The 15,586-nt window shown below is 38.9% G+C and overlaps 1 protein-coding gene across 2 annotated transcripts in view; it reads left to right on the top strand.

Annotated features, from left to right (window-relative positions):
- aqr (aquarius intron-binding spliceosomal factor) overlaps positions 1–9,255 on the top strand; it is a 57,835-nt gene extending 48,580 nt beyond the window's left edge. Inside the window, exons 32-35 of one of the 2 annotated variants that reach the window (XM_015390809.1) lie at positions 898–983; positions 4,951–5,125; positions 6,812–6,916; positions 8,808–9,255. In XM_015390809.1, coding sequence (XP_015246295.1) covers positions 898–983; positions 4,951–5,125; positions 6,812–6,916; positions 8,808–9,068 — 627 coding nt within the window. In that variant the 3' untranslated portion in view covers positions 9,069–9,255. Of the gene's footprint in view, positions 1–897; positions 984–4,950; positions 5,126–6,811; positions 6,917–8,804 lie in introns of both variants that reach the window. The other variant, XM_015390800.1, reaches the window with a different exon arrangement.
- The last annotated feature ends 6,331 nt before the right edge of the window (positions 9,256–15,586 follow it).

The following is a 15,586-nucleotide window of genomic DNA, read 5'->3' as shown; positions in this document are numbered from 1 at the left end:
TGACAACACTGTTCTCCTGAAAAACAAAGTGTTTATTTTGATTTTATAAGACCATTTTCTGCACAGGTTCTGTATCAGGATCCCACCATATGTATTCACACTTGTCTGAACTAAAGGGCTTCTAATGTTTTCATGAATACGATAAAGGTTTCAGCATTTCAAATAGTCTTCTTTAAAACCCCTGTTCAGTGTAAACCAATCCAACACAGTTTTGACCAGTCTTAAGTATGTCTGGTTTTAAACGTTAGATGATCAATTTTAATCCATACTGAATACAAGTAAACTAATTTCATTTAGCACTGAAATGTTAACTGCTAGGCAGGGACCAACAACACAAGTCCTACTCCTTAGTGGCACAGATACAAATAAGCCACTATAAATATAATAAAAACTTTTATTTTGTAATGTATATTTGTGATAGCACAAGAACAGTTTTGTTCTTCATTTGTGGAAGTAAGCACATTTACCAACAGTGTTAATTAAAGTAAAAAGTCTCAGAGAGTAGGACTTGGCAAGCATTTCATCCCCTTTGAGAATAACCTCTGATTGTGGCTGACCGCGCGGCCCCCTACTACCTTGAATCTGGTTCTCAGGAGGCCCCGCTAAGAGGCTAGTGATAGCAAATGCCCTTTAAGCTGCATTAACTTTTTTGGCTGCCCATGTGGCCCTCGGCGATAACAACCCAACAAGAAGATGCCAGCGTCTTATCACTTTTCTCTCAAGAATAACGACATTAGAAATTAGGAAGAAGATGAAAATCTCAGCACATGTTTAAAACCCAAGTACTTGTTTACTTTGCAAAGCATCTCAGCTGCTCAAGCTTGGTGATCGGATGTGTTTTATTTATGTAGATGTGCATTAATGTTGAATAATAACAATGTGCTTTTGTGTGTGCAGGTTACAACAGTGGACAGGTTCCAGGGTCAGCAGAATGACTACATCATCCTATCGCTGGTCCGCACCAAAGCTGTGGGACACCTCAGGTGAGCTTTTTTCTTTTCCGTTTTTTTGATATAACATATTACATACATTATTTGAGGATCTCTAACATGGCCCATGCTCTCTAACCCTGCTTCTCAAGCGCCTGTCACAACTTAACGATTTAGCCAACGTATGACCAACATCCCATAAAACTTCTAAAACGCTGGCATATGCTGAACTTTCTATGCATTTTTTACATTACATATATAGAGTATTCATAATGATTCCAGAATTTATGTCAATGGCAGCCTAACTTATGCATCACGCACAGCAGCGAAATGCCCATATAATGACACAAGTCAGTGTCTTGAGGAGGGCAGCACTGTGCTCTGTGGTGCAGGGCTTGCATAAAAAGCACAAGAAGAAGATTCTGCTAAATGGCATTATACGGTAGCTGGTAGTTAGAAACACGTTCAGCGGCTGTCTTGAACAAGTTACTCATAGGTTTTGTATAAGCTGAACACTACGGCTTAAGAGTAACTTACAATTAACGTATGTCAACGATCGATTGACTTACCTGTAACTTATAGCCCACGTATAAGGCATACACTGGCATACATTGACATACTTGCCATAGGTCGACGTGACAACATGCTTCAGCGTTCTCATAACTTATAATAAATGTACCCATAACATATCCAGCTTTTTTGCCAGATTTTTCATACGTCAGGCATACGCTGGTCTAAATCGTCAAGGTGTGACAGGGGCTTCAGTGCCCCGTATCCAAATTTCTTTATTTTTTTGTGACACTTTCAAACCATTTGTCCATTCATATTTAAACCATGGTCTTTATGGAATACTCTGTATTTAAATATGTATATGAGCATAAAAAGGCTACAAATGCACAGCTCAAATACACGTTTGTCAATAACATTTTCCCTTAAAGCTTGATTCTTTATTTACCATCCAGCCCCTTCATGCTCCTATCTGTAGACATAGGACCTTGGTTTGCTCCGGACTCTGTCTTCTTTCATTCCATATTCCACTACTGTGTGGTCAAGTGGCCTTTCTGCTGTCATAAAATCTCAATGAGATCCTTACATTTTATAAGCCGAATGGTTTATTATCAGGGAGCTAAGGCTGAAGTCATTCGTTAACTTTGCTGGATGCTCGCTCTGATATACATTAGCTGCTGTTGGAATTGCACAGCTCACAGCTTCATTGCAGTATTGGACAGCCAGCAAATTGCTACTCCAGTGCAAATAACAAGCCATTCCTTTTAGAGCTAAGTACATACTCTCTCTCTGCACAACTGCCTTCATCTTGGAACCTTTGCATGGCAGATCCAGAACACTTAAAACGCCATTTTTTATCTGGTAGATAAGAAAATTGCTAGATTTAGCCTAATAAAATGTGTAGTTTATCTTTTTGGCAGTACATGCTCCTCCCTTTCTATCGTCCATCTAATCTTGTCTCACATATTTTACTGTCTTACATACATTTAGATTGTTTAATAGGTCAGTGGATGGGCTTGCATCAGATCTATGGCCCCCACTCTCCTGCATCAAAATCATCATAATCTAGTTTTCTGTCAACAGCACACACTAAGTGATGGCCCTGAACATAAATTTGAACCTGTGGTTCTTTCATTGCCCTAAAAAGTGTTTCTTTTCATGCCTGCCAGATTTCATCTCATCTTATTTGCTCACAACCTGCATAAAATGATTATTGAACTTTGCTTTAACCATAGATTGCTATGGTTTGTGATTAAAGTTGTTAAGGCACTGTTGTAATTTAAACCTAGTTATTTTATTATACACACAAGATGGGGAAGTAATAAAATAAAGAGATGCCACTAAGCAAGCACCAAAGAATAGGACTATTTGAAGAAATCGAGGCTCACCTTTTTAACCCAATGATAATTTGCATGATATTTAGGATTTGTAATTGATACGATTTTTTAGGATTCTGATTCCCTTATCGATTCTGTGAAGCGATTTGATTCCTTATCGATTCTCTTATTGATTCTGTGAAACAATGAACTTGGTAAGTGCACGGTGAAATTTGTCCATCTTCGCCTGGGACATTCTATTTCTGCCTGCCTCGCCGAAAACAGAAGGCAGTGAACGTGAGCTGCCAGCCTCTGAGCCAGCCAGGCTACCCGTCTCGTCACAGTGATCTAAATCTAATGGAGAAGACATCCATTTAATGAAAAAGCATTACTGTACAATTTCGGGAAATAAACTCATCTGCCCCTGTTTTAAATAAACGAGCGTAGCCTTTCTCTCGCTCCCTGAATTGCGGAGCAACTTCGTAGCATGTTTAATAACCCCAAATTGTCCACTAATCCAATAATCAAAGTGGTGTACTTCAGATGGAGAAGATCTATGAACTTTTTTAGGTTGGGAATGGTTAGCAGACATTGGCAAGGCATGTCTGGTCAAAAGTTTTAGAAACAATATTAATAAATATGTTGTTTTGTTTTTTTTGGCACATTTCTCTACCTGCCATGGTTTTTTCTCCCTCTACTGAACAGACTGGTAGCATTTAGACTTTTCCAGTCTTTGAAATGTTCTTCAAGCACCACACACCACTGAATATAAAGTACTGCAAGATTTCACAGATTTCCTCATTTAACATCTTCTGGACTGTAATTTAAATGTGAATATCTCTCATTTCTTATATTCTAAGTAAGCTACAAAATCAAAGCTTACTCTGCTTTTTACACTCCTTTAACTAGTGATTCATTCATATAATAGAGGCACAAAAACCTTTGAATGGTTCGCTAGGAGACATACTGGGATTACTGTTGCCTACCACTGACTGCACCCTTACCAGTCATGCTTCCCCCCTTCCCCCACATCAAACCCTCATCTCGCCTCTTGGCAATCTACTGCCATGACAACAAGGCACACAGCTGACCACATGATGAACTTACCCTGGATTTGACAGAAGAATCCTTCCTGCTGATGTACTCTGGCACACAAGCAAACAGCTGTGGGAACACACAGACACATGAAGGGGGTGGCTTCCCATCCACTTTGTCCCATCGTGTCACAGCTCAGGTGGTCCTCTCAGCGCTGCCATGTCCACAGGCATCCACGCTTCATGATTGCTTCATGTCCTCCACAGCTCTGTCCTCATTTCTATAGCTCTGTTAGTTTTTTGGGTTTTTTGTTAATATAGACAAAGTTGTTTATGCTTCTAGTGAGGGTCACTAGGCACCCATATAGTGTTAAATAACCATACCCTGCTAAGCGGCTCCAATAAGCCTGCAAAAAATAAAAAGGGTGGGAAGAACTAGTAATGGCATTCATCATGCATATTGAAAGGATTGTTTTTCTAATGGCATAAAGACTAAATAAACTGGACAGTTGTGATCTAAATTAGACATGAAGCTGCCCTTGTTTTTTAAAACATCAGTACCATTAATAGGAAAACCTGAAATGGTCCACGTTCCCCTGAAAAGGTTTCTGCATGATATACATATAAACCAGATTTGGTCATATTTAAGCAGGGGGGGGTGCATTTACATTTTCTTTTTAGCATTCCTTGACAGCAAAGTACTTTAAAGAAACATGTTGGTAGTTGGAACACACAGAGCGGGAATAGTCTTCCTTCCTACAGAAATTACTCCTCTCTCCCTCCTAATCTTTTAATGCTTTTAGATGGCAAGAAAAGTAACCTAAATCTGCCCCTTCCTCTACGCTCTACCTTCTGCCTTTCTCTCCACAGCTTATCTCCCCCCCTTGCCGCCCTTTCTTTCTTTTCTCTCAGCTTCTATATTTGTGCCGCTCACCTACTCCTGCTCATCCTTCCTAAAACCTTCCCTCTTTCTACACTAAACTGCCTGTTTCTTTCCCACCTATACTTTAACCCTGATCTAAGTTTTTGTTTTTGCCCCCCCACAGATGGTTCGCTAATTTCACAGTTTCTTTCCGCTCCCACTCATGTCTCATTGAATATGTCTTTCCCTTAATGGCAAACCAATTCCCAGCTGTTTTCTTTTCTGCCCTTCTCTCTCCACAGGGACGTGAGGCGTCTTGTGGTAGCCATGTCGAGAGCCAGATTGGGTCTGTACATCTTTGCCCGGGTGTCACTGTTCGAAAACTGCTTTGAGTTGACTCCCGCCTTCAAGCAGCTCACTGCCAGACCGCTGCAGCTGCACATCAGACCACATGAGTACTACAGCCAGGAACAGCCTGTACGTATATCGTCTCTTCTGTTATTACTTTTACCTTTGTCATCAAAAGTTGGACAATTACAGCTGGTCCTACATGGACTTAAGTCATTTTGCTACTTTTCACATAGAGACTGATCTGTTAACAGCAGTCTGTAGGGATCTTTGGTGACTAGGGGAAACACAAAATTAACCCCTAAAGATCTGTCTATGAATCCCCAGGCCAGGCCAGCATGACACGGCTGTTGTCTGGTCATTGCTTCTCACTGGCTGTGGCAACGGGGCAGCCTAAAAAACCCTGCAGCCTCTGACACTTTCTGTGACTCTCGAGTTCTCATCCCCATGAGGGACAGCTCATTTGGGCACACACATGCGGCCCCTGCTTAGCATGTCCATCTACGGTTGGTAAAGCTTTCCTGCTAACACGCACATGCAGATTTTGTCCGACACCCTGATGAGTAGGATCAGAAGCTATTTAACCTAGCTAAAACAGGAGCTGACTTGCTGCATAGAAGTATTTGCATACAGTGTTTTAACCATGTTTTAACAGGATTTTATGTGTTAAGGAAAAATAAACCAAAAAAGGCTCAGTTTCACTTGCCATCCTAGAACAAAATAACTTGAAGATCATTAAACAGAAAAAAATGAAACAAGAACCCAGAAATTATTTATTTTTCTCATGGTTGGAAGAACAAAAAAATGTTGGGTTTTTTTTGCCTCCCAAGTATTCACGCTTTGCGAGAATCTCAGCTGCCAAACTCAGACTTTCCCATCAAGTGTGAGGTCACAGACCTCAAAACATAACAGTATGCGAGAGGAAATTTTTCAGATTGATAATAACAATAATGGTAAGTACAAGCTGTCATACAACATGAAGTTGGTTCAAAAGATCTCAAAAAGCAACACTTCCTGCTCCAAACTAAGAACAGAACCATAAGACCTGAAGTCACACAATGAACACTATTATATTAACAATCAGAAACACATAAAACAGTGGAGATTCTTTCAAGGAGGATTAGCCAACAAAAATGATTTGTTGGCTGTTTAAGCCATTAAAAAAAAAAAAAAAATCACAAATGCTTGATGGCAGTCATTAGATTAGGTTGAGGATTTCTTCTTTCATGCAGGGACACGTTTGGGTTGCTTCATGATCTGAGAATATTGAAATCTGTCACAGAAGTAAAAATAGAATAAAGCTGTAAGAGTAGTGTCTTGCTGTACATATACGTTGAATTTCTAGTCATACATTAGTTTGAATAGTTATTTCCTCCAGAGAATCCTTTAACATTTAGGTTGTAGTCAGGAAGACTCCTGTCTCTCTGACTCTGACATGAAGCCAGTTTAAATTCAGAGAGCATATTTGCTCTTAACGAAACACAAGTCTGTCATCAGTTAAAATATTCTGCTCATCTCACTCTGCAGTTTAAGCTGCAAGAGATGGTCTGCATACTAATGGTGTCCAATTACGAATTACTGACTCTGCATTCTGCACTTGGTTTCATTAGCCTTTGAGACGTGGTGGCTGGAGGGAAAATTTGTGTTTAGGGATAAATTGTGATCTCCTCACTGATTTAGCTGTAAATCCATAAAACCTCCTGTGGTGCATTTAATAAATGTTAAGTCTGACAAAGTAGGGGGAGCTGCTGATTTTTAATTTCTTTCATTACATTTTGGATCATCAAATAGTTTTCTCCCCGTCTTCTCTTTTAGCGAGACGAGCGGCCGGACCAAATCATCAAGGACATGCCAGAGATGACAAACTTTGTGTACAACATGTACATGCACATGATCCAGACCTCCCAGAAGTACAGACAGGTAAACCACCTTTCATTACCATAATGTTGGAGCTTGTCTAAAAAAATGACTACCTGGTAAGGCTCTAGTATTAAAAAAGGGTTGGTGAGCAGAGCTAGTAGTTTTTCTCTGCTAAGTACATATATACATTTTTACGGAATTTTGTAAAAGCATTAATGTCTCATGACTTTTCATGTTTTATTGTGTTACAGTAACAAACCTTGTCGTATTTTTAAATGAGAAAAATGAGCACAAAAGAAAACAAATTCAGACAACTGTATCTCTCATTTCTATTTAACCCTTCTGATTTATTTTAGCTCAAATAAAATCCAGCCCAAGCCAAGGATCTTTAGAAATGGCTAATAAATAGAGTCCGCCTGTTGATAATTAAAGCCCAGGCCTTCTAAATTAATTAGCTAAATCATTTCCACAGCATGCAGCTAAACTGCAGAGTGTCACTAATTACATTGGTTTGTGATTCAGACATGTTGAAGGAGAAACGCGTTTTTAAGCTGCAGCAAAGCATCCCTCCTTCTATGGTTTTCGTACTCATAGTTTGGATCATTGCATGTTGGTGTGAAAGAATGGCCTAGTCCAATTCCAGGCCTGGATTCCAGTTTGAGCAGGACTTGAAATCTCATGTTGATGGGTGCTCTTCATCAAATATGATTGAGATTTTGCTAATTTTCTTAAAAAAAAAAATAGATAAATGACAGTGTGTAAAGTAATGGTAGAGATTTTTTTTTTTTGGGGGGGGGGGGTCGAGCATTTAGGGTTAAAGGTTAAAAATCAGGTCTTGACTGACCTGATTTGTAAAAAGTTACCGTATTTTCCAGAGTATAAGCTGCTACTTTTTTCGCACGTTATGAACCATGCAGCTTATAAGAAGTTGTGGCTTTTCTGTGAATTTTTTCCTAACCACCAGAGGGTGAAGTCAAAGTTGGAAATGAAAGAATAAGGGGCTTATTTTCATTTAGCACAAAAACTTGCTAGCAGCAGACTCGGCGGAGAACAAATGTCCAGAATTCACACATTTAACCATTTATTTACTGCAGTAAACCTGCCAAACCAGTGAAGAGACTGGGCTCAACTCCTGCAGAGCTGAAATAAAAAGCTGGCTAAGCCGTATCTTTCATTAGAAGCTCTTACTGCTGTGAGCCAACAAGCTAACAGGGAGCTAGCCTTCTTCTTCATCCCTACTAAAGCTATACATAAAGCTAAGGCTATATGTAGAGCTCCCCCTACAGGTTTGGTGGGAGACAGTTCAGTAGATATCAGCGGATTATAGCCCAATGCAGCTTATATATGAATGTTTCCAGTTTTTTCAAAAAATCTAGTGGGTGCGGCTCATAGTGAGGTGCGCTCTATAATCTATTGATCTTTATTGATGCTGTTTTACTACATTTCAGCCAAACACAATAAGAATGTAAAAAAACAACATAAGATGCGTTTAGAGATCACACCACTACAGGCCCAGCTTCTCGCACTAATCTCATATGTAATATAATCCCAAAAAAATTCAGTGTTTCAATGAAAATGACACATATTCAAAAGCAGGTTACAATTATAAAAAAATAAAATATTTCATTTTTAAGCATTGAGCTTAAAAAATTCACCACACATTTCATTGTTTCCTAGGTCTATTTTAAGTTAAACCAGCAATCCATTGAGTTCTCTGGCACTCCTGTTTCCAAATCTGTTAAAGCAGACTGTCATTAACACCCAAATTAAACATTTAAGTATTTTTAAAATAACTCAAGATAACATTTCAATTTTATAAAATATGTTAAAGAAAAGATGCACAAACTGTTTCCTGAGACCTTCTGAGTCTGATGTAAATTTTTTGTATCGGCAAAAAAGTGTAAATAGCATTTTCCTTTGGTTTAAACCCTGTCTTTGGTTTTCTCAGCAGCAGCAGCAGAAACTGGCTCTGCCTCCACAGCAAACCAAGGAAGATGCTGCAGGCAAGACGGAGCAGGGAAGCACAGAGGAAACACAGCCAGAAACTCCCATGGAGCAGGAAACCCCAGGAGAGGCAAGCTCCGAGCCAAAGGCAGAGAACGCCAAGGAGGAAGAGGGCAACCAGGATACAGTTGGCCAGGCGAAGATGCCAGAGCATCCAGGCAGAGACAGCGACAGTGATGATGAGGAGGAGGAGGAGCAAGAGCAGTAAAGGATCCTTTACTGCTCTTGCCTCTCTACGCAGAGAAATTAAATCCTTCATTAAGGAAATGTGATGTTATTGATGCTAGATCTGTTTTCTACTTAACAAATCTTTTTGATCGTTTTATTTACTTGTTTTTTGTAAACAGGTTATCTTTTGTAACTTAGTGCTTTATTAAAAAAAGATGAAATCTTTTTTATCTATAGTGACCTGTTTCTTTACATGCAGCCACCAAAGCTGATAATGCACTTTGTCTCCAATCATAATCACTGTCTCACTCTATCAAATAACCTCTTTGTCATGATACATCCACCCATTCATGTTAATCTTAACTCAGCTGTGACTGGCTCAACCCACACCAGCAATGCAGACTGCTACTAAGCTGCATTTGTAGGTCAGTCACTTCACTGTGCATGCTGGGGGATTTCACCGTGCCCTCTAGGAGTACAGTCATTCAACCAGTAACATTCAATTCTTCACCATTCATATATCTGCGTCCAGTTCTGAAAATGCTGTACGCTTCACTTAATATCAAGGATGATGAAAGCCCTTATATGTGTTAAAATCAAGGGAGATATCTTTAATCCAAATTTTAGCAGCGCTTGGTAATGTTAACATAAATTATTTATGATTAAGAGTTTAACAGGGTCCACAACCCTGGGGGTGAAAATACAGACTGGAAATTCGTTCATTATAATGCACGGGAGGTTGGTTGTTGTTACATCATACCTCAGGCTGCCTGATAGAGCAGCAGGTCGGCTGCACAGCTGCTTGTGCCTGGGCCAGTTCAGGGACCTGCTGGAGATCCATGTGTTGATGGATGCGGAGAGACACCATTTTCTGCAGTCAAGTGGAATGCCATGAAATGTCTTTTTTTTTTTTTCCCCTTGTTTCTTCTCTCTTATTGTATAAACTCAGGGCAGTTGAGGTAAAGGGTCAAAGTAGAGCAGTAGGTTGGACTTTCTTGTTTCTTGGAATGGTGGTTTAAACTGATATTTTTTATAATTTACCATATTAGGCAGTTATGTGAAATAATTTTACATGAGTAATATTTTTCTCTCTGATTTTCTAATTAAAGTCAGATTTACTACAGATTCTTTAAAAACTCCTACATGTTGAACTTGTTCAACCAAAGATTTCATTGTATTTTATTAGGATTCCCTGTGTTGAACCTCTGCAAGGTAGCAAGTGGAAGTTAGAAGCGTTGAAATTGTATGTTTCTCTAATTAACATAATGAAAATTTACTGAATAAAGTTAAGTTAAACTTGGGGTTAGATTATCAAAAATAACAAGGAAAAAAAAATAATAATTTTACGATATGGCAAATATGTGAACCTACCAAAAAAACAATGTTGGGTACATAAAATGACAGGCTGGTCAGGTGAGACCAAAATTGTCCATTTTGGGGGCAGTATCATGCTGCGGGAATTTTTTTTTTCTCCACTGCTGGTCAGAGTAAATAAAAGAAAAAGCTGGATAGACCACATCATAATTTGCACCATCAACACCAAGTCAAATTTCTTGTAAGTGCAAACCTTCTTGGCAATAAACTTGATTTGATTCCAATCATTAATGATGCCACAATGTAATTCTTTGGATTAAAAGAAACATATTTTTTACATTGGCCTAATTTAAAAGGGTCATAGATTGATTATACAGGGTATTTGGTGCTGATTAGGGTGTGTAACATTGGTTGGGCTGAAAATGGCATATTTGCTGTTCTATGAGCCCTAATGCAAGCCTGGTAAAGCGTAGAATGAAACAAGTTTCCTTCCTTTTATGGTATGCTCATGAATGTTTAGATGAGCTGATTGGTTAGTTTACAAAGAGTGAAGCTGCTGAACAAAGACGCATCATGGCAACAAGCACTCACTCACTGAAACATCGAAATTGTTAATATGGTAGGGAGACCAGACGTCCTCTTTTTTTTCCCACTCATGTCCTAGTTTTCATTACTAAAATGTCCGTGGAGAATTTCGGAATCGTCCAGGATTTTGGTCGACTACAGTACAGCACAACTGAGCCGTCAGTCCAGTCAGCGCCTCAGCAAGCTGAGCATCAAACTTCGCAGGGATCTTTTGATAGACAAAAATAATCCATGAGTCTTCAAATCCTAGGGAAGACTGAAAAATGTCCCCTTTCTCCGTGCAGCCTGGAACACTGCATTTATGCCAGCGTTTCTGGCTCATTTTCAATAGAGAAACTGCCTGCTTTGTAATTCTTGTAGAAGCAAACCCAACTGTAGGCTAAACAGCTAAACTGGTGTCTTGCATTTACTTCTATTCATGTTCTTGGGCCTGTGAACCAGTGGGCTGGTCTGTATGTCAATTTCAGGGTGTGACAAAAGTACAGGTCAGAACCAAAAAAGGCAACATCCCTGAATTAACGTCAATTTGGGGCTTCGTTTGATTTTGCCCGTTTTATTGTGGAAGTTTAGATTTGTGAGATTTGCAGAGAAAGGAGGTGTCAATGGGGTATGAACTTCTCTGTATGTCCATTTCAGCCTCTGAACTATCGTTATTCATCAATGGCAATGTAAACTCTGTTTTGCATTCTATGACCCCTTTAAAGTCTCAACCCAGTTTGAAAACATTTAGCTCATTTTAAAAGTTGCCGTTTAAAAGATGCTCTCCATTCCACTAGGGTAAAATCTACTATCTGCAAATCTGGAAGAAAGCGAAGTATGAGACGCCTCAAACAAATGGACAGTCATGAATAGTGTAAATCATTCACCTTCCACTTTACAATTATAGACTTTTGTAAGATGTATATCTATTATGTTTGGAACATGGAAAAGAAAATATAAGGTTTTTTTGCAAGCTACTGCATTTAACCAAGAGACAAAGGGTTTGAGGCTTTGTCACCAAAAGAGCTGAATCTCATGACACCATGCATATATTTCTCCAGAGTCACATGAATGCCTGCATTGTGCAACAGCCTGCCTCTGTTCAAGCTTCCCGTTAGCTGTCTGCTTTCTTCCAGCCGGCCTCATGACAGTCCAGTTGCTGTCCCACCTTGTTGGAGTAAATTAGAGGCTAACTAGTGGGAAGTGGCTACTGCTTACAGACATATTCCCTGGAAGTTAGAAGAAGGATTTAAGAGAGTTTTGTCCAGCAAGACGGAAAGCAGCCTCCCAGTTCCTCCAGAACTTTGTCTCTGCTGAAGGTGAACATGTCTTTTATACTCACACGACAGGTATTCACTAGGTTAATAGCTCACACTCCTAACCTTTTCTTTGGGATAATATTTTACTAACAGCATGGAATATAACATGGAATTTGACTTATTATGACTGTGCTTTGTAAAGGAATTTATGTCATAAAAGCGTCTTTAAAATATTTATAAAAGATTGGTTTGTTATAATGAAGAGCTTGTGGTACATTTAACAGATCAAATTCAGGCTTTGCAGGTTGAATTTCATTTTTTAAATCTGAATCATACCCTCTAATTTTGTGCATGGCTTTTTTTTTCTTATCCTTAAATCTCTTGTAATTGTGTGGCTCATCTATGTTTGTTTTCCTTCTGTTTTTAATGTGCGGGCATTTAACAAGAGCACGGGATCCACCACGAGAAACGCTCGTGCAAGAACGTATAATTTCTTTGGCCAACCCTGCATGACAGCGCTGTCAAAACAGGAAATTGCACAGAGTTAAGGCAGCAGTGCCTGCAGGGGGAGGGTCTGACCATTGTGTCTTAAAGCTTTAACGAGCTTAAAGAATCAGCCGGGCAGCACACAATACTTTCACACTCATGAAACAATCAGTTCTACTATCTTAACTTCAAGGCTGAACCTCGGGCCACATTTTTTGAGTGGATTTAATCGCACTTAAAGTTGCATTCCTTATTCAAAAACTCAAAGTCAGAAGAAGGAAGTTGAGGCATGACACAGTTTACCAAGTAAACTTTTTCACTGCAGGTGATGCAGCAGGCTCAGAATAGATGCACATTAAGTCTACTGGTTGCTGTTTATCTGTCCTGACAGTTATGCTTATTATAAAGGTTTCAAATGATGTTTGCTGATTTGCTATTAGTGGGTGACTCAGGTGCCAGTGCTTCTTTAACGCCGTGTCATTCTGTGGTCACTTGACCTCGACAGGCAGACAAACATGGTGGTTATCGCTTGAAGCTTTCAGCATATTGTGCTTTATAAAGATAACTGCCTGATCCTGACCCCATCTGGATCATCAGCATTCCTCATCTGATACTGATAAGCTCTCATCACTACAGAAGGACGTTTGCTATTAGCAGTGGAAATATCCTGTTTGTAAAAATTCAACTCTATTAGATGCTTTTGAGCAAATTTATTGCATAGTATATTTTTAGTTGTTATTCTGTTTAATTATATGCAGTGAAAAAGGTCTTCATTGTTAAAATAGCAGGTTTTTATGATGTAAGAATCAAAATATACCTACTGTACCCATTTATACCGGGCAATGAGACTGTCTCACCTTCAGTTAATATTATTCAGTACACACACACCATCATCTAAACTGCCTCTGATAATCCAACAGATGAGTTTCAGCTGTTCCTAAAGGGTTTATCTCAATTAGATTTTTTAGAATATCAGTTTTTATCAGTACATACTCACCTAAAAGATTTTAAAAGATCTTCTGGGAATTGGATAAACTTAAAAAAAAAAAAAAAAAGAAGACACAAAAATTTTTGATGTTAAAAAAAAAAAACAGCAATAGAACTCTATTCCCATCAGAAAGCACGGTGGTGGTACAATCGTGAGGTTATACATCAATGTGAAATCTTCTAATCAACGCACACTTCTTCCTCTAAATTATTTTAAAAACATTGCAGTTTTCCAGTCCGAAATGATTTATGCATTGATCCAATAAATATATTCACAAACCTTCAGAATCACAATTGATTCAAGCATTTCCTTCCAGTTTCTATAAAAAAAGTAAAGTTTTTAAGTTGACAATTTCTGTATTTATTTTATAATCAATTATTTAAAATGTCTTTTAACTGTAGCCATAACAAAAAATATTTTTTTTTCTTTGATGAGCACTTTGCTAAAAAGAAATTTGTGTGGCATCTTTAAATTAAACAACTGGCTCTTTGCCACCAGGAGACATTAGACAGGTAAAGGATTTAGTGCTGCAGTTTTCTGTGAAAAGTATCATCTTTGTTAAAGATCAAGAGGTATTAGAAATATATGAGCCAGAATTAAATCAGACTTACAGAATAAAAGCTAAGATGAAGCAACTAGTTAAAAATTAGAACCCTGTCTTTGTTTCATTGTTCCTTTTCTTCTAGACCAGGATGGCCAGTTGCAGCTCATGTATCTGGTGCATCTTTTGGCTGGTGGTGCTGCTGTGCATTGGCTGGCCAATCAGCATCACCTTAGGCGGTCTCTATGGTCTCATCAGTCCCCTCACCACCTGCCTTGGCCTTGACCGACTCTCCGACCTACTTCTAGAGGGGGCCAACGTGGGTCGGACCTGCGCCAACAACATGAGGCACTGTAAGCCTTTGTGCTGATCAGGACCTGATCATACAGAGGTCACAGTCAACGCACCTTCTATGAAGACAAGGCTTCTTCTCAACAATGGGAACTGTCTGTTTTACTATGTAATGAGAAACATTTGATAAATCTCTATCCCATTTTGTAACCTGTGTGAGAAAAATGTCCACCTATTTCCATCTCCACTGTTAACAACTAATTAACCTCAGATTGAAGTTTTGTTTGCGGGAAAAAAGGCTTTGCTACAGGGTCCATGTGTGGCGCAACTCCCGGTGACAGTGCATGACAAAGATAAGAACATGAACAATAACACTGTTTAGACTTTTAAATGACTGTCCTAAAACTAAGAATGTGATTAAAACAGCTTTGAACATGTCCTCTGTGCTTGCTGATTGATTCCGAGTCAACTGTTTTTAATTAGAAAAGGTTTAGCTGAAAATAATGACAAAGATTGACAGTTTAAACCACAGCATTTATTCCTTATGTCACAAATTTAGTATTCAATACATAAAAAATCCAGAAGGGGAATAAAATGTAACCGTTTAATACATATTTCTTCAAAGAGTTGTTATGGACAGGGGTGGCTGTGGACAAGAAAGATCTCCTGCAGTTGCTGTTGCAGTGGATTGCATGGGGCTCTGACCAACAACACTTTGCTGTTGCATCACAAACAGATGAAGAAGACGCTCAGGATTGTAACATTCATCATTTTATAAAAAAAAAAAGAAAAACCTTCTTTGCATAATCTTTAAGAACAGGCTCCAGAACACAGCCGACCTTTCTAATTGGCTTGATAAGCTTTTTAAAGTCACTGACTGATGGTTCTACCCCATCAGACGATGGCAGAAGATCTTACACTCACTGGGTAGCAAAAACGTACATTTCTCAAGCACAGTCTGCTACCACTACTACAGTATCACTATTAATATTACTAGCAATGCAAAAAAAAAGTCTAAATGTACTGAAGAAAGATGGAAACATAATAGTACTTGATGGATGGATGGATCAGAATCAAGTTCATTGCCATGTAGGTTTGCACTTACAAGGAATTTG

This window comes from Cyprinodon variegatus, unplaced genomic scaffold, assembly GCF_000732505.1.
Source record: "Cyprinodon variegatus isolate N-32 unplaced genomic scaffold, C_variegatus-1.0 Scaffold21, whole genome shotgun sequence".
Classification (NCBI taxonomy): Eukaryota; Metazoa; Chordata; class Actinopteri; order Cyprinodontiformes; family Cyprinodontidae; genus Cyprinodon; species Cyprinodon variegatus.
The sequence above is the reverse complement of the archived record's forward strand: the minus strand, read 5'-3'. Positions and strand labels throughout refer to the sequence as shown.